Source organism: Madurella fahalii (genome assembly GCF_045866475.1).
Source record: "Madurella fahalii IFM 68171 DNA, scaffold_6, whole genome shotgun sequence".
In the NCBI taxonomy this organism is placed as follows: domain Eukaryota; kingdom Fungi; phylum Ascomycota; class Sordariomycetes; order Sordariales; genus Madurella; species Madurella fahalii.
The window spans coordinates 2920493-2937611 of NW_027263976.1; the positions used below are offsets into that span (position 1 = coordinate 2920493).

The 17119-nt window shown below is 55.9% G+C and overlaps 6 protein-coding genes across 6 annotated transcripts; 2 read left to right on the forward strand and 4 right to left on the reverse strand.

Moving 5' to 3' along the window:
- Positions 1-298: 298 nt before the first annotated feature.
- MFIFM68171_10904 (uncharacterized protein) lies at positions 299-2186 on the reverse strand (the record flags this gene model as incomplete). Its single annotated transcript, XM_071066323.1, has 3 exons — positions 299-425; positions 502-625; positions 689-2186. The coding sequence occupies 3 exons, from the start codon at positions 2184-2186 to the stop codon at positions 299-301; spliced, it is 1749 nt and encodes a 582-aa protein (XP_070922424.1).
- Positions 2187-3779: 1593 nt separating this feature from the next.
- On the reverse strand, positions 3780-4750 carry cdc42 (GTPase Cdc42; the record flags this gene model as incomplete). The annotated part of the gene is made up of 4 exons (XM_071066324.1): positions 3780-3845; positions 3917-4295; positions 4400-4519; positions 4590-4750. 4 exons carry the CDS (start codon positions 4748-4750, stop codon positions 3780-3782), a joined length of 726 nt encoding a protein of 241 aa, XP_070922425.1.
- Positions 4751-7349: 2599 nt separating this feature from the next.
- Positions 7350-8111, forward strand: MFIFM68171_10906 (uncharacterized protein; the record flags this gene model as incomplete). The annotated part of the gene is made up of 1 exon (XM_071066325.1): positions 7350-8111. One exon carries the CDS (start codon positions 7350-7352, stop codon positions 8109-8111), a length of 762 nt encoding a protein of 253 aa, XP_070922426.1.
- A 246-nt stretch (positions 8112-8357) lies between these two features.
- MFIFM68171_10907 (uncharacterized protein) lies at positions 8358-9960 on the reverse strand (the record flags this gene model as incomplete). Its single annotated transcript, XM_071066326.1, has 2 exons — positions 8358-8474; positions 8530-9960. The coding sequence occupies 2 exons, from the start codon at positions 9958-9960 to the stop codon at positions 8358-8360; spliced, it is 1548 nt and encodes a 515-aa protein (XP_070922427.1).
- Positions 9961-10385: 425 nt separating this feature from the next.
- Positions 10386-12995, forward strand: MFIFM68171_10908 (uncharacterized protein; the record flags this gene model as incomplete). The annotated part of the gene is made up of 1 exon (XM_071066327.1): positions 10386-12995. The coding sequence occupies one exon, from the start codon at positions 10386-10388 to the stop codon at positions 12993-12995; it is 2610 nt and encodes an 869-aa protein (XP_070922428.1).
- Positions 12996-13778: 783 nt separating this feature from the next.
- MFIFM68171_10909 (uncharacterized protein) lies at positions 13779-15490 on the reverse strand (the record flags this gene model as incomplete). The annotated part of the gene is made up of 3 exons (XM_071066328.1): positions 13779-14912; positions 14970-15177; positions 15456-15490. 3 exons carry the CDS (start codon positions 15488-15490, stop codon positions 13779-13781), a joined length of 1377 nt encoding a protein of 458 aa, XP_070922429.1.
- Between the last annotated feature and the right edge of the window lie 1629 nt (positions 15491-17119).

Sequence of the window (17119 nt, forward strand, 5' to 3'; positions counted from 1 at the left end):
ACACTGCCCTGTCAACGCCGCAGCGCCGCAGGCCGGCCATTAAGGGCATAATGGCCACGGTCAACGGCACAATTCTCTTAATGAAACAAAACAAACAAACAAACAAAGACCATTTTCTCGCCTTCAGGGACAGCCAGGCCTGCTATCCGTCTCGCATGCAGATCTATCGAGGTGCGTTCAAACCCGAATCGGTAGACTCGGCTCTGTAAATAAATGCAGCCCAAGCCATGACCAGCGAGCCCGCTCCAAACTCCGCGCGTCCTTTCCTATTTCGAGACTTATACCCGATAGTAGACTATCAAGGCTTGCATCTACCCATGAAGCGCGAGTACAAGCTACATGTGCGAACGGTATGCTGGTTGGCCATCCAAGCCAGAAACCGTTCCAGTCCCAACCCATACCCTCCGTGCGGCGAAGAACCATACCTAACGGTAAAACAGAATGATCAGCAAAACACGCACTCCAGTGAGCGAAATAGCGCGGGGAGTGGGGCACACTCACTTTCTCTGATCAGTGTACCAGTAGTACGGCTCATGGCCGATGCCGTTCTTCTTATACGCTGCGATCAGCTCGTCATAGTCATCCATTCTCATGGAGCCGCCGACAATCTCTCCAACACCAGGCACTGCACAACTGGTAAGTACATTTTCTGCCCTGGCAAAATAAAAGACGCCAGTGTTCAACATACTGAGGACGTCGACAGATTCGGTAACCCTCAAGTCGCTTGGGTCCTTCTTCATGTAAAAAGCCTTGATCTCGACGGGGAAATGCGTGAGGAAGATGGGTCGATTGATAATGTCCGTCATCTTGCGCTCGGCAGCCTCTGCGATATCGTCGCCAAACACGTGCGGGTTGCCCTCCTCGTTGAGGATAGGCGGATCCTGCTTGTTGAGCCACTCGATGGCGTCGGCGTACTTCATCCGCATGAACGGCCGCGACGGTTTCTGGAAGTTGGGGTTCAACAGCTTCATGTATCGCGCCGCCGCCGGGTCCGCCAGCACCTTGTCGACGACCCGCGAGATGAGCTCCTCGATGTGCTCCAGCAGGTCCTCAAACTCGATAAAGTCGAGCTCAGCCTCGACATGGGTGTACTCGGAAAGATGGCGACGGGTCAAGCTCTTCTCGGCGCGGAACGACTTCTCGATGCAGTACACATTGCCCATTGACTGAATCACAGTCTCAAGATACAGCTGCGACGACTGCGTTAGGTATGCCTCCTCACCGTAGTAATCATATTTGAAGAGTGTGGAACCGCCCTCCACCTGCGTCTGCACCATGGCTGGAGGCGACACCTTGCGGAATTCCATTTCGCGGTAGCTGTCGATGAAGGCCAACTCGACAAACTCACGGAGCTTCATGACAGTCGAGGCATTCTCACCCCGGAGCACAAGATGTCGGCTATCCAGCATCTGCGCGTCCCACGGATCCTGCTCCTTAGAAACCTTGTTGGTGATGGCCTCGAGGTCGCTCGGTGCCGCGCCGAGCACCTTGTAGTAGTCGACAAGGAGTTCCCGGTCGTCGGGCGCCTTTTGTCCAGGCGGCACACTGCGCAGCTCGCCGTAGAGAACGAGTGCGGTCTCCTGAGCAAACATCAGAGCATCGTACGTATTGGTCAGGTCGCCAGCAGGTAGAACGCATTGTAGGTAGCCGTACCCATCCTTGAGGATAATGAAGGTGGTGTGTTTTTGCGGCCGGAGGTGGTGGATGCGGCCGTAGACCTTTACGCGGGTTCCCTTCTTGGTCCCACCACCGAGCTCGACCGACTGGTTGTTCAGTTTGATCCGGACGGCGGGGGGCAGCGAGGGATCCTCCTTGAGCACAATCTTCTTGGCTTCCTCAAGATTCTTTAGGCGCTGCATGCGCTCCTCCTCCTCCTTCTTGGCCGAGGCCTGGTCCTTGGCCAGCTTCTTCTTGTAAGCGTCGACCCGGCCTAACGCCTTCTTCATGGCGCTCTTCGCGGGCTCTTCCCAGATAGGCCCATCGCTGCTAGACCCGTCCTTTGCGGGCGTGAGGGTGAGGTACGTCGGTGCGGGCTTATCGAGGTGTTGGATCAGGGCGTGGTAGAGCGACTGATAGGGCTTCGCCTGGGAGCCGTCTGCGCTGTCGTCGTCCTTGCCGGTGGTTGGGTCAATGTAGCATTTTGAGTCGCCCTTGGTGCGATCGGCGAGCTCCTGGGTTGTGGCCATCCTGTCTGCGCCGGTGCGCAGTCAATCGCGAGTTTTTCGAATCGAGGAGGGGTTGTGCAGTCGTGTGCAGTGGACAAGTGTGCAAGTTTGGTGGGGTCGAAGCGGGAGGTGAAAAGTTGGCGGGGCAATTGACGACTGAGGCACTTCCAGTGGTTTTTTCAGCCCAAAGGACATAATGACTCACAGCGCACCTCCTGGCTGTTTGAGAACTCTGGTAATACCCGACCTCGCTGCCCGGCAGGCCCGCATGGTCCAGAACAACCGTCCTGAACGTTTCAACCACGATCCAAGGGGGATCTCCCCGTTGACTCATCGTCGAGCTTCCAGTGCTCCAATCGGTCGCATGCGGCTACGCTGTGAGTGCGATAATGCTTTTGTCCTCGGCCAACGTAATATACGGGGAGTTACTCGTATTCCATACTGCAGAAACAGCCATGGACCATTAAGTTCCTGGACGACGGATGGTATCATGACTCCTGAAGCCGCCTCGTCTTTATCAAGACAATCTGGGTGAGCCCAAGAAGTCCACTGTACCGTAGCCCATGTGAAATCCACATCTTACGCATTTCTCGACCGGTCCCATGCAAGTTTCACATAACTACAGAGGTATATATGTATATAAATTCAAGAGTGGTCTTCCACTTCGTCGTATTTCTGTTCCTTCCTCTTCCCCCCTTCCACTCTCTCTCCTAGAGTTAGGGTTAGGGTTCTATGTAGAGCAGGGAAAGCTCCAGTTCGTTGAGATGTGCCCCAGGGTTTAAGGAATGTTCTCAAGAGAACGGCACTCTTGCCCAGCGGAAACAGCTGCATACCGCAGCTGAGCGCAGGGTTTGGCAGGTATCTAATGCACGAGGCACATTGCGAGCGGATGACCTCCCCCTCAATTCTTGCACCGTAATCATATAAATCATCAACCCACAATTCACCCGCTTGCCTGTCCAACCGGTTGCTCTCAAGACTTTGTCCTTCAATTGAGATTCGCATGCCGCGAGGGCAGGGCTGATTATACTTGGAGAAGGACCGGCTTTCGACAGCAGATTGCGGTGCTGTTGGGAGAAAATCGGTAACCTTGATTCAATTGCACCCCACCGCCAAACTGTCCTATCAAAAGTTTCCTGCCCTGGGTTTATGACTTTGCCCACCCTTGACAAGGGAGATAGAATCAAGAAGGAAGAAAATGCGGCTGACAGGCCAAGTAAGATACCAGCAAGTTGAGTGACCTAGGGTTGAGGGCTCTGTAGTAGAAAAATGAAGACTCGATCAAGCCTGACCACTCCCCCGGAAGGCAACCTAGCCGTTTTTGTCAATCGCGCGGTATCTAACGGAGTTGACGTGAGCTTAGAAGGGAGATGGAGCGGGAGCTTTGGCGAGCGCCCACTAATCTCTCTTCTTCCATATGAACTCATGGAAGGTGTTAGGCTCCGTCGATCTCGAACCGCTGCGCTTTCTCCGAACAACTCTCAAGTAGCGGTCCGATGGAGGCCGGAACAGGCCCAAATAGATTAGCTGTCCAGATATCTCCTTCCTGTTAAGCCGTTTCCACACGAGGTGGGATCGGTTAGACGACTATACCACATGTGCTAGAAGCCTGGATCAAAGCATCAAGCATCTGTGGGGCTTCTTCTTGGGAGCAGGAGGTTCTAGTGCCGCAACGATAGCCTGGCGATTTGCTGGTCAGCCATCAACGGATACAGACACCTTTGGGTCTGCCCCCAACGTCCGGGACCTACCTCATCGAAAACATCCTTGAGCTTGTACTGCGTGAGAGCGCTGCACTCGACGTATTTGACCGCGCCAAGCTCCTTCGCCATCCGCTCACCATCCTCTTTCCGCACTGGCTGCATCTTTTGCTTTGCCAGTTTCTGTACCACCTGCTGATCGTCCCGCAAATCCACCTGGGTGCCGACAATCAGGCAAGGGACGCCGGGGCAGTGGTGATGCACCTCGGGAAACCACTTCTCGCGGACGTTCTCAAACGAAGCGGGCGAAGTGACGCTGAAGCACACCAAGAAAACGTCGGTCTGAGGGTATGAGAGCGGTCGCAGACGGTCATAGTCTTCTTGTCCGGCGGTATCGAACAGCCCCAACGTATACGGCTCATCGCCAATCCTGGGAGGATCAGTTTAGCAAGGATGCTTGAAGACAAAAAGGAGCAGATGGTGGAAGTGCGTTGCGCAAGCACCAAGAGGTCTCTCGGGCGGGTTCCAACATACATGACCGTGACAGCATAGTTATCGAAGACCGTGGGTACGTATTCCGACGGAAATTTGTTCGTCGTATAGCTGATGAGAAGACATGTCTTTCCGACCGCACCGTCACCGACGACTACGCACCTAAGGAACGGGACAATCTGTTAGCGATCAAGCTCAAGCTCCTACAGAACATTCTAGGCGCTATTCGAACCCGCGTCTGGCGCAGACGGCCATCCCCCAAAGAGCGGCAGCAGGCCCAAAATGACCAGCTGTATGGGCGCGTCTGCGGAGCGCCATGGCTTGGGGAGAGGGGGATGTCCACTTCGCTACGGGGAGGAAAGGGCAGACGCACTTGATGGTTCCGAGCACCATTTTCGAGGACGGGGTGCTCCGGGGCAGGAGTAGGGCGCTTGATCAGAGGGCTCGTCGACCGCCTCGAGAAACCAAGGCTTGCATCCAACCTCTACCCCTTATCGCAGACTGCAGTCGACGGGCAATTCGAGAGTGTGAGGGCGGAGTGGAGTCGGAAGGGATGGGGGGAGGCGGGAAACAGAAATGGGGTTTCGGCGGTGGAAGAAGCGGGAGCCGATGACGAATGAAGCCGATCGATGTTTCGAGACGGCCAATCTTGGACTTGTTTCTGCACAGACAAAGAGGGCTGGGGTGCGATAAGACGAAGCAGCAAATATGGGTGAATCTGTCCGGGGCGAGCAGTTGGCAAAAGCAGCAGCAATTGAAATAAAATAGGAGATGGCTTCCGAATTAAGGGGACCGGCAGTTTTGGTAGCGCAAGCAGCAGCCTCGTAAGATTACGGGGGAGCTTGGAGAAACCTGGCAGGCCTGGGCGGGAAAGGGCAGGCGAGCGGTCAGTGAAGTGGCCCTCTGACAGACTGACCGTGGGGACCTTCTGTGCCGGGACCTCCCAAGGCGCCCGCATTGGACCTGTTCGCGGCGCTCGTCACAAACGACTGCCAACCACCAGAGACCCCCCGGCATCAGGTGGCAGGCACATGGAAGCGCGCACGGTTCTACAGATGCCAAGCGAATCTCGATTTCTAGAAAACAGGATTGATTGGGATGAAGCTTCAGAGTTCGGGCAAGAATTCGAATGACAGGCAGGCTCCGCCTTGGGAAAGCCACAAAGCTGGATGGATTCCGTAATTATATCACCTTACTTCGTTTACAAGCGTTCCGTCATTTTCACATGTTCAAGGCTCAATTGAGGCGTGATGAAGTGAGGGACTGAGCTGCCACGGCTGCTGGAATACGCCATTTCGGCAAGGTCGTAAAACACAAAGCTACTCTATCGTCTTGCGATCGTAGACCGTGCCGGCTAAGTTGTGCAGGAGCTGGGTAAGAGGTCGAGCATGGTACTGTTCCTCTGTTCGTTCGGTAATGTCCTGGAGATTCTAGAAGCCAATATTTGGGGGCGCTGGGCTTTCTCCGGTTATTCTCGGGCTCCCACTACGAAATCCGTTGTCGCGTTTCCCATACCAAGAGTCGGCGATCTCAAAGCCCAACTCGCAAAGCCAGGACAACTGCATAAATAGACATAGCCACAGGTTGCGTCGTAATAGACGGGCAGGGCACCCGTAGCAGCGGCAACGCAGCAACAAGAACGGCTTGCATGAAAGAAGGGCGGGAGCGTTCCGTGTCCACGTCCAAGCAGCTGTGACGAAATCGGAAGCGATGAGCTGTTTGGCGCTACCACATGCTCAGCACTAGTGCCTGCCAGCGTCCTGCCAGTGTAGACTACGACGGCATTGCGTATCAAACCAGGGAGAGCTCGCCCTGGAAATGTCCCTACGTGCGGTAAGTAGGACCGAGGCGTCGATTCGGATTTGCAAACGCACACTCGCGGCAGCCAGGATCCCATCTTGGCAAGGGTCCTGTGATGGGCTGTGGACGAGGGCAGGTGGGGCATGCTTCGTTGGAGCTCTGGGAAGCTTCTGTTTGGCATCTGCATATTCTACATCATGCTTGTACCCACCAGCGGACCATACATGACCCCGGTGCAATATCCGGCTGATATTCATCTCCAAGGAGTTGAAAACTCACGGATCTGGGAGAAGAGAACGTTTTCCCGGGCTTTTGCAGAAACTGTCCTCCTGAATTGCAACACATGAATAACTCTGTCCTCGCAACAGCCCGCCCACTTGCTCCGTTGTTACACCTGGATGGGAATAGGACTGTCACCATTACAGTTCTCGTTATCGTTATCCTTACTGTTATCTTGTTCTTACCCTTCCTCTTGTGTATTCCCTTTCGCTTTTCTTTATTTTGCTGTAATATTTCCCCTACAATTTAGCTTTACAGACTATTTTTATTGCCCTCTTTTTCGACGGTTTTGGTGAGTTTGTTCGGTTCTACAGTACATGGGCGGCATGTAGACGGGACTGCTTGAACTATATTATCAAGACTGACTTCTTAACTACAGTACGGCAGACCCTAACCCAGGCCTGACGGATCGCCGGCGGTTTGCGAGATCTTCAGTAGGTGTTCATCTACATTGCGCGATCCTTCGGGTTCTTTGAGACATGCATGTGTCCCGGCTCGAAGCGTGTCCCACGAGGCGTCAAACGCGTGACCACTGCGGCCTTTTTCCAGGGCCAGCTGAGCATGTGCTAGGGAAAGAAGTGACAAACGCGTTGGCACTGGTCTCTTTCGGATACTGTGCAATCTATGAAAATACACGATGCTGATCAAGGCTATCTTGCATGTGAATTCAAGGTCAATGTAGCTATTCCTACTGGCTTGCAGGAATGGACAGAATTCTGATTTGTTGTTCTGGTGCAACCTGAGACAGCGAAGGAGGACGTCTGGTGGGGCGGTTATTCCGACAACATCGGCATCCTCTCACCCCACCTAAATGAACCTTGCGCTGACTGCAAACCCTATCTCATCTCATCTCATCGCATCTCATCTCACTCCTTCCCTCAACTCAGTCATGCCCACCCAATCAGCAATAGAGATGGAAACAGCAACAATTGACTCCCTACTACAGCGCTACCTCTTACTCCTTGATGAATATACTACCCTCCGCACCACCCTCAGCACACTCCAGGCAGATGTCTTCCAAAGTCTAGCGCGAGCCAACTTTACGGCCGAACGGGGCGTCCGCTACTACGGGCAGGACTACTACGATGAGCGGATGCAGGCTGTACGGCGGTTGCAGATCAACCATGGTTCCTTTTGCACGGGTGAAAATGGCCTCAGTATCAGTGCGCCGGTTTTCAAGGTTGAGGCCTACCCCGCTCCAGCATCAGCGCCGCTAGCCGAGGGTGGGACCGAGTCTGTCAAGGACGAAGGAGAGGGCGGCGGTGAAGATCCAGAGGGGCCTGGGAAGCAGGAGGGGGCCGATGCTGATGCCGTAGGTGATGAGAAAGGGCAGGAGGAACTACGCCCAGTGGGAGAGAAGGCCAAGAATAAAGAGAAACCCCAGAAGGCACCTACGGACCCGCTCCGCTGGTTCGGCATTCTAACGCCGCTGCCCCTCCGGCAGGCACAGGGTCAAGCGATCAAGTCAATAGAGGATATCATTCCCAGACTAGCCACGGTCAGCGCTGAGATGGCCGGGGTGGAGCTTGAGGTGCGGAGAGCGAGGAAGAGGCGGGTCAAGGCGGAGAAGACGGAGGAAAAGAGGCGAATGGGGTTGGCACTGGAGAGTCAGAAAGAGCAAGAACAAGAACAGCACAAAGGGGAGGTGCAGATTGTGATGGACACGACTGCTTAAGGAAACGAGTTATCTAAATTCATACGACGGACAGCGTCGACTCCGCCACACAATTCAGTGTCAACAACGGGTAGAATCGATCTCTCAACACCCGAGCGGTGAAGTACGGACGAAGTCGTGGTAAGTACTGTACCAGGGTTATAGACTGCTCGAGCGGTGCATTAGTTAATCGTTATCCTGTTCACTTACGACTCCGGGCTAATCCAAGACGAAGACAAGCACCAGACGCATTCAAACTCAAGTTACTCAGTAACCCGCCCACTCCGGCTCCCCGGTCGGCGTTGCAGGCCGGTCCCTATTCATGCGACACTGCTGTTTCCAGTTTTTGGGGGTGAATTTGTCAACTACGGCCTTGAAGGCAGCCTGTGATGCACCGTTAGTGAACCCAAGTCACCAGCGACTCTCTCCACTCACTCACCAGTGTACAGAATGACTCGTCCCCTTCCAGATGGTTTCCCGGTATCCTGCACGCCGGGATAGTGATGGGCTCATCGTTGTACCGCATCCGCACGTAGTACCCTTCCAGCTTTCCCCTCTCTTCTGGAGTCAGTTCTGTCGTGGGTTTACGCCTGATGTTGCTGGGAGTAGATGCCCTAGAGCCAAACAACGAGGCCCACCAGCTTCTCTTCCCGGAGGAACGCTGTGGCACTTCCTCCGCCGGCGCAGGAATCCTAGACTCCCTAAATAGCTCAATCGCAATATGGCTCGTAAACGGCGGCCACCGATCAGTGTCGTAAGCCCCCAGGCTCGCCAATATCCCTGCAAGGGTAGTATCGTGGCACCCGCTCAAACCAAATCTTATCCTCCCATTAATCTCCTGGCCCGACTTCTCCAGCAGACGAGAGCCATCAGCGCTGCTCTGCTCAACACTACCAACCATCCTGCCAACGACATCTCCCAACAGCCCTCCGATCCCCAGCATGCGATACTCCCTCGATTCCTTGTATCCAGCAAACCACTCCTCCACCGCAATCTTCTCCATAATCTCCCTTCCTTTCTCGTGATAAAACTCTTTCGGTAGCCTCGTCTGGGGCCCGTGCGCGAGGGTGGCATTGACGGTGTCCATGACTCCAGACAGCCGGGGGCGAGAGTCAACAGCCACCTTGGTGTCGGGCGGCATCCACTTGCCAAAGAGCTTGTTGAGGTACTCCATGTCGGGCGTGTTGTTCCACCTATCCGCGGCGCGCTGGGCAAACGCTCTCGACAGCTCGGCAAAGCGCCGGCAGTTGCCATCGTTGGGGTAGAGCGTCTCGTCGCCGGGGGTGCGGGTGAGGATGGTGGGGGAGGGAAGCTTGCCGTCGGGCCCCGGTTCCCGGGCGGAGGGGGGGTACAAGGCCGAAAAGGTCTGATGGAGTGATTCCAGAGCGCGCGGGACTGGGGTGGAGCGGAGGTAGAGGAAGTCGGCCGAGTTGATGGTAGATGGGAGGAAGCCGAGGCGGTCGACGTAGAGCTGGCGGAGACGGAGACCCAACTTGTAAGTGCTCTGCCTGCCGACGTCAGTTAGGCTGCCCATGTCGCAGATGTCGTCAAGCTGGCTTTCGGGGCCGCGGGCGACAACGGGCTCGTCATTGTCGCCAAATGTTTCCAGGCGGCGCTTCCATTGGAGTGTCTCAAAGGGATGTCTACTAGAAGAGGCGTCGCTGGCGGCGAGCACGACCGACTTCATCTGGCGCACGCTGGAGCAATAAGGCCAGAAGGGCTTCAGGCCGGCATTCTGGAAGCGAGCCGATACGGGAGTCCGCTCGCCGTGGCGCATCAAGATCTGCACAAGCTGTAGCTCGAGGTGCTCGGGATAGAGCTTCCCGAGCTCCTCGTCAGTGTACGGGGCCCGAGGAATGAGGGTTGTCATGGTGGCTGGCCCGCCGCCTCGGTACGGATCCTATATATGGGATATCTTGGGAGTGCCGCTATGGAGGCTGGGTGTTCCGGGTGACAATTGGTGGTGTTCTATGTACATCGGGGGGGTCGAGGTACAGGGAGTGACGTCGACGATACCTTTGTTCCGCGGTACATTTAATGTAGCATCCGTGCCAAGCCCGCCAGATCTTTGGTGGGGCTATCGGGTCTCGGCGATTAAGTGGCTGCAACTCGAGTCTCCAAATTTTGAGCCAAGACAGCAACGACAAACGACAGTGAGGGACACCAGATGCAGCGCCGCACTTGGGAGTTGTAGCGTCTGCGCAATCGCTCAACAACGGTTGCCGCCGGCGCTGCTCACGGCATCCGTGTCTTCTGTGCGCGGATGTTTTGCAAACTCGACCGAAAACCACGACGATGCGCGAGCTCGGGACCGTCTGCCTGCGATGCCGGTTTAGGCTTCTCGTCACGTCGAGGGCCCGGGCGCGCCGCGGAACCCTGAGCTACAGCACCTACAACTCGGCTGTTGACGAGGATCAATCACACGATGCGGATTGGCACACGCGCTCGACGGCCATGCTTGGCCAAGCTTGGGGCCGCACAACACAAACAAGAACAGCGCGGCCCGCGCCGAGCTCCTCTACTCAACGTCGCTCCCCATCGTCGCGTGGCACCTCCTCGCTCGCCATGTTCCAGAACATTGTCGAGAGGCAAGCCCAGGCGTCCGCCACGCAAGCAGGCTCCTTGTATGGGAATGCTAGCGTCGAGCTGGTGAAGGACGTTGCCCGGATGCAGACAATGCTAGAGCGAGAGGGCGCAACGTTGGAGGCTGCGTACGCCTTTTTTATGGAGACTGTGTATCCCCAGGTTACACACGCCGGCCGAGATGTCCCACAGATTATCAAGAACCAAATTGGCACAGTGCTGCTGGACAGGTTGGCCGTTGAGAAGGCACGAGTCTTCGACTCTCCCCATCTCCCAAGCGTCACCCGCATCACGGAGATCATGGTGCAGTTGGATGTCCTCAGACCTATCGTCTGGGCTACCTTGGTGTTGGAGTTGATCCAGCATATCTGCCGCCAGAGCCCATCTCCTAATGACTACACCTCAATCGAGAATTACGAGAGCGCCATAGCCATTCGAAATACTTTCCTGCGAGACCTCGTTGGCGCCTGGAAGGTGTTTGCCGAGCAGAGGTTCCTGGCCGAGGGAGACATCCCGGTCGAGTATCCAGAGCAGAGACAGCCCCAATCTGGCTCCCGTCCGGCGGATGCAAAGCCCCAACGACGGCCGACGCTCTGGCAGGCTTTCGGGACCATGTTTCCAAAGTACCCGCCGTCGACCCTGCTTAGGCCGACCTGCGCGGCGTACGCGACGTATAAGTTGCTGATTGATCCATTCAACCGCACCCGCTCCGTCGAACAGGAAGCCGCCCCATTCCTGCAGATAATGAAGGCATTGATTTTCCAATCCCGGCCGCCTCGTCCTAGCGACTTCTCCGCGTTACTCGAGGCCTTCCCGGATATCCGGTACATGCAGTCCCGCAAATATGCAAAAGACAGGGGCACCGCCTTTCTAAAACCCGTCTCTATTCCCCAGGCGGGCTCGCACGATTTGAGAAACACGGTCCATCGGCAGCTCGGCAATGCCATCAGGAGCAGGAACCTAGGCACGGTGCAAAAGGCCTGGCTGGATTTCTGGGGCGATGCAGCCAAGCCCGATGACGCCCACATCCAGGAACTCACCAAGTTCCCTGAATTGTTCGACTACTTTATCCTGGCCTACATGACCATGCGGCGGCCCGAGCTGGCCATCCGAGTCTGGAACAACATGGAGCATATTGGGATTAAGCCCACCATCAAGACGTGGAATTCTATGCTCCAAGGTTGTGCCAAGGCCAGCAACGCCGACGGCATCAGAACCGTCTGGCAAAAGCTAATAGCCTCGGGCACAAAGTTAGACACGGCCATCTGGACAGCCCGCATCCACGGGTTCTTCGTGAGCGGCGACCCAGACGCTGGGCTCCGCGCGCTCGACGAGATGGCCAAGGTGTGGGAGGCGCGTGGCAACCCCGCCAACCAAGCCATCGCGGTTCAACTGACTGCCGAACCCGTCAACGCCGCCCTGGCAGGGTTGCTCCGCCTCGAGCGCGACGCCGACGCCAAACGTGTCCTCGCCTGGGCCGCCAAGCAAGGGGTCGAACCCGACATCTACACCTTCAACACGCTCCTCCGTCCCCTCCTCCGCCGCGGCGACATGGCCGCCGTAGACGAGCTCTTTGATACGATGCGCAGCGTCAACATCCACGCCGATGTCACCACTTTCACCGTCATGCTGGAGGGCACTCTCACTAACATAGGCAACCTCGACCCGGCGGAACAAGTCGCGCTGGTGCGGCGCATACTCGCCGAGATGAAATCCGCCGGCATCGAAGCAAACATGCAAACCTACGCAAAAATCCTCTATCTCTTACTCCGCGAAGGAGGCGATCGAGCAAACGAACCGGTCAAGGCGGTTCTCGCGCATATTTGGCGACGCGGTCTGGAACTCACCTCGCATATCTACACTATGCTCGCGGAGCACTACTTCTCCCGGGATCCGCCTGACGCGGGCGCCGTCACCACCCTCATTGAGAACCGACGCCTGCACGACAACAAGGATATTGACCGCGTCTTTTGGGAGCGCGTGATCAAGGGGTACTGCCATTCCGGCGAGACAGAACGCGCGCTAGACATCTTTGACAGGGTTTTTGTGTCGGGGACTAATATCACGATCTCGACGCTGCATGATTTGCTGCGGGCCGTGATCGAATCTGGCGAGATGGAAGCCGCGGCGAGGATCGTCGAGGCGGCGGGGCGGATTGGCAAGGCGGATGAGCACATCGCTGGTTCTTCTGGTGCTGCCGCTGCTACGCAGGCGGAGAAGAGAAGACTTTTCAAGCATCGGTTTTGGCATCTCGCTCATCAGCATGGGCTGTTGGGAGAGCAGTTGGGTGATAGTTTTAAAGAGGCGCTTAGAGGGGGTTAGGACTGGTGGTGGTTGTATATCTGTGCATAGAGGGTAACGTAAAATCCTGCAAGGGACTCGACCGTACAACGGTTACTAAATCCGTCTCAACTTGTGCAATAGACGAGATATATTTATCCCTTGTGCATATGTAGACCAGTGCTGCAGTCATACAGAGAGACACTAAACTTTAAATCAACCCCAAGTGATATCTGAGCCAGTCGAAACAAACTACAAGTTGCACTACCACAAATCGCTTTGCTGGGCTACAGTGTGACGAACAACGCTCATTCATGGGCAAGGGGCATGAAATAACTTGAGTCCACGTGCCGAATCCAATCCAGCCTTCTTATTACCTATCTATCTATATTTGGCCACAGAAACATGCCATGCCAGATGACGGCCGTCTCCTGTACCGCTCATCCAGACATCCAACTGTCGGAATCATAGCCAGAGCCATACCCCATGTCCTGCATGCTTCATCAGTCCATCCATCCGTCCATCCAATTATCCAACCGCCGACTCCGCATTAAACAAAATTAGCGGCGATGCGCATATACTGCAATACCTTTGTAGCAAGATCAATCGCTCAAGCCGGCGACGCCTTGACCCAACCCGATCAACGCACATCAGACAAGAGAACCCGAAAAAAAAAAAAAAAAAAAAAATTCTAAGCCCATTCCATCTATGTGTACCCGCCAGCCCCGTCTAACTCTTTGGAGAACGCCATTTTATCCCGACCAGCAAGAAAAATAGAAATCTGTGTAAAATGCAAGCAGGAAAAAACGGAAACAAAAATCCCATTCAGGCGGCATACTTGCCCCTGATCATGTCCGCCATCCACCCTAGCTCACTAACCAGGTCGTCAAGGCCCGAGTCGGGGATAGGACTAGACAGAAGCGGACTAGCGTTCCCATCCTCAACCATCACCTCTGCCTCAAGCGCCGACTTGCTCGTCATGACGCTCAGCTTGCCTGCTGTTCCGGCCGTCCGAGGCAGACTGTAAGTCGACAGCGTAGCGTTGAGGTTCCTGGCGAACGGGTTGGTGGTTTGGCCGGCCGCGTTGTCAACCGCCGGGGGCTCCTCATCCTCTTCTTCGTCTTCTGAGTGGTAGAAGGCGGGCGGAGAGTTGGAATCCGGAGACTCCGGCACGAGCCAGGAAGAGAAGACGGACGCAGAGAAGCGAGACTCCTGGTTGGAATCTTTAAGAGTCTCAAGTTTTGGCGCTTTAGGAGGCGGCCGTGTCGGGGCAGCGGGAGCGGGTAAATCGACCTGTGCCAGCGAAGCTATCGTTGCTGGCGGGGAGGGTGAGGTGGTTCGTTTGGGAGGAGGTGACAGCCCAGTGAATTGCATCGTCTCGGACACAGCCGAGGTGGCAAAGTTGTCATCATCCTCGTTCTCCTCAGTGATATCCTCCGGGATGTCAATTGCGGGCCGATTATTGGCCTCCTGTTCCTCCTCGAGGGGCCCATCATCTACCAGAAACCTTCGAAGCGACTCCGGTGAGATATCCCTGGACCGGCTACCTTCGGACCTGACACTCCGCTCATCTTCTGCTCTGGGGATCTCGGCGTCTTTGAGTGAGGACGAGCTTGACTTGCGGCTGAAGAGCTTCCGGGGTGAGAACGACCAGGAGCCCGGGGACATGGACCTTGAGAGGCGCCTTTGATGCTGCCCGCGTGGCGGCGCAGTCCCTAGCCAGCGGCTTGTTTCCGTCGGGGTCGGGGTCAAGGCTGGTTTCGGGGTGACAAACTTGCTGGCCGGATCCATTGTCTTGAAATCTTCCTCACGGAGCGAAGTCAATGAGGCACTGCGTTTTCTGCAAGACTGCTCAACGGGGACCCAAAGCGTGTTGACGGTCTGGCCCGGGAGGTAAGGGCAGGTGTTGGTCGATGGCTGAGTCGGATCGTGAGCCTCGGAAGTTGCGTCGAGCTCATACTGATCTCCGGTTAGTGGCATGGCCGGTGACGGTATGTTTCGGCAGAGTGCGCTCACATAATAGTAGTAGGTATGGCCCATCTTGAGACCTCCAGTCCTTTTTGGTATGCCGCCGGCATCACCCTCACAGACGATGTCCTTGAAGGTGTAGCAACCACGCCATTGGCCACGATCCCGCCGGCTATCTCGCTCCATGCTATAGGCTCGGGTGAAGTTGTCCCAAGACCCAACGAGATGGACAGCTTGGACAGAAGGATGCGTTTGTCTGTATGGATGTTAGTGTCCGAGTACGCAATACTCTGGCGCTGCCTCTCCCAACAGCCAAGCCCATGAGCAGAGTTTGGGACCAAACCCCCCCCCCAAGAAAAACAGCCGTAGCTAAGAGACATACAGTTGTTGAGGGGCGAATAGCGACCTGTGCGTCCGTCGGGCAAAAGAGAGTGATTGCAGGACAAGCAATGAAAGCAAGCACAGGACCAGACTGAGCGGCGAATAAAGTTGAAGGAAAGAGCGGAAACAAAATTATGTTCAAAACGAACTCACAACATGAAGGTAAAGAGCGTTGTCGTCGGATCCATGCCGAGATTCTGAGAGTGACTGGTCGCGCTTGAGCGGACCGAGTCTCTGAAGGCACGACGGGATACTCTGACTTATAAAGTGGGTATCTGCGACTCAGACAACGGGGCCGGCAGGAAACAGGCGCGAGCCGTCCCAAGCAACCAACGTGTTCTCGAGCGCGGAGAATGAAGGATGCGGCGTTTGACCAATTAGGGAGCCTGGGCAGCCCCGGAAGCGCCGTGATTTCGCGAGCCCGTGGGAGTTGAGTGGCCGGCGCTTAGCCACGCAAGCAGCGGAGCGACGAGGGTCAGTGTTTCGGATGAACCCCCAGGAATAACACACTAAGACCGTGCCGCAGTGATTGCCGCAGCGGTAGGAGTTCACGGATGAGACGACGTGCGACGCTGCGATGCTGCGACCTAGGGAGGGTGCCGAAGGGCTTAAAGGGCCTAGTCGTCGTTGAGTCCTCGTGGGCCGTCGTAGGTCGTCATGGTGGAACCCTGGATGTCCGGGGACGAGACGGAGGGTGACGAGCATTATTTTAGTTCAGGCTGGGTTTTTTTCTCTTGTCCGACAACCTCAGAGGACCGCCAAGGGATCTGGGAAGATTGTCGACAGCGCTATGGCCGCCTGTTGTCTGGCGCAGCAAGGGCACGACAGAGGTATCGAATGGCTTACACCACGATCGAGGCTGGTGATTGGGCCGCATTCATGCACCGCTCACTTCGCCAGGGCTCTCTCACCGGGGGCCACCCTGGCAGCCACGGCAACGAAGCGGGGCCGCGGCGTGGTCAGAAGCAAGGAGGGACCGGGGTGCAGTCGATCAAGAGCGGGCTGTTGCATCCGTTCCCGTTCGTGCTTTGCGGGCGGCAGGCCGAGCTGTTTATTAAGCGAGACCCTGAATTTAGGATATGCCGATATCTGGGGTATATTGAACTTCACTTGGAGCTCTGGGAGTTTTATTTCTGGCAGCCCGGATCGTGGTGGAGTTGGCTCGACTGCCATTATCCAGGTTCCGGTGTCCGATGTCGACAGGGCACCCCCTCCCCTTTCAAAAATGCATCAGAGCTGGATCGAAGTGAAACCTGGAAACGTATGCTGCCATGATGACTGACGAATTGGGCTGGGTCTCGGACATGAGGAGAGTTGTGTGGGCAGTTGGACAACTGGTTGATCCATCACCCAATCCACTGTGCAGTTGCAAGCCGGAAAACCGAAGGATAAACAACAACCGACTGTTCTCGTCAGCTCGGCCGTTCCCACTGGCCCAAGGCTGCCTACTGCTGCATTACATGATGACAAGGTGCAGCAGCGGCCCAACCCAGCCGCCGTCAACAGACAAATGGGGACTGGCGACTGCACGCCGGCCTTCCAGAAGAAACAGGGCGCATGCATGCGGCTGGCTGGCTTGTGTGTTTCCAACTCCCGCAGCCGATGGATCAGCAAGAGAAGCGTCTCTCAGCGGGCGTCTTCTCACGCCCTCACGCCATGGCCATGTTTTGCCGGGATATCGAGGCTCTGAACAAGGGGAAAATGCCGCACTTTACCAATATTTGGTGGAGCACCTGGGGTTGATGAGATCACCCCAGCTGCCAGGGGTGCTGTAACTGTGTACTAAAAGTGAAAAGGTGGGAATCACGACGAGATGC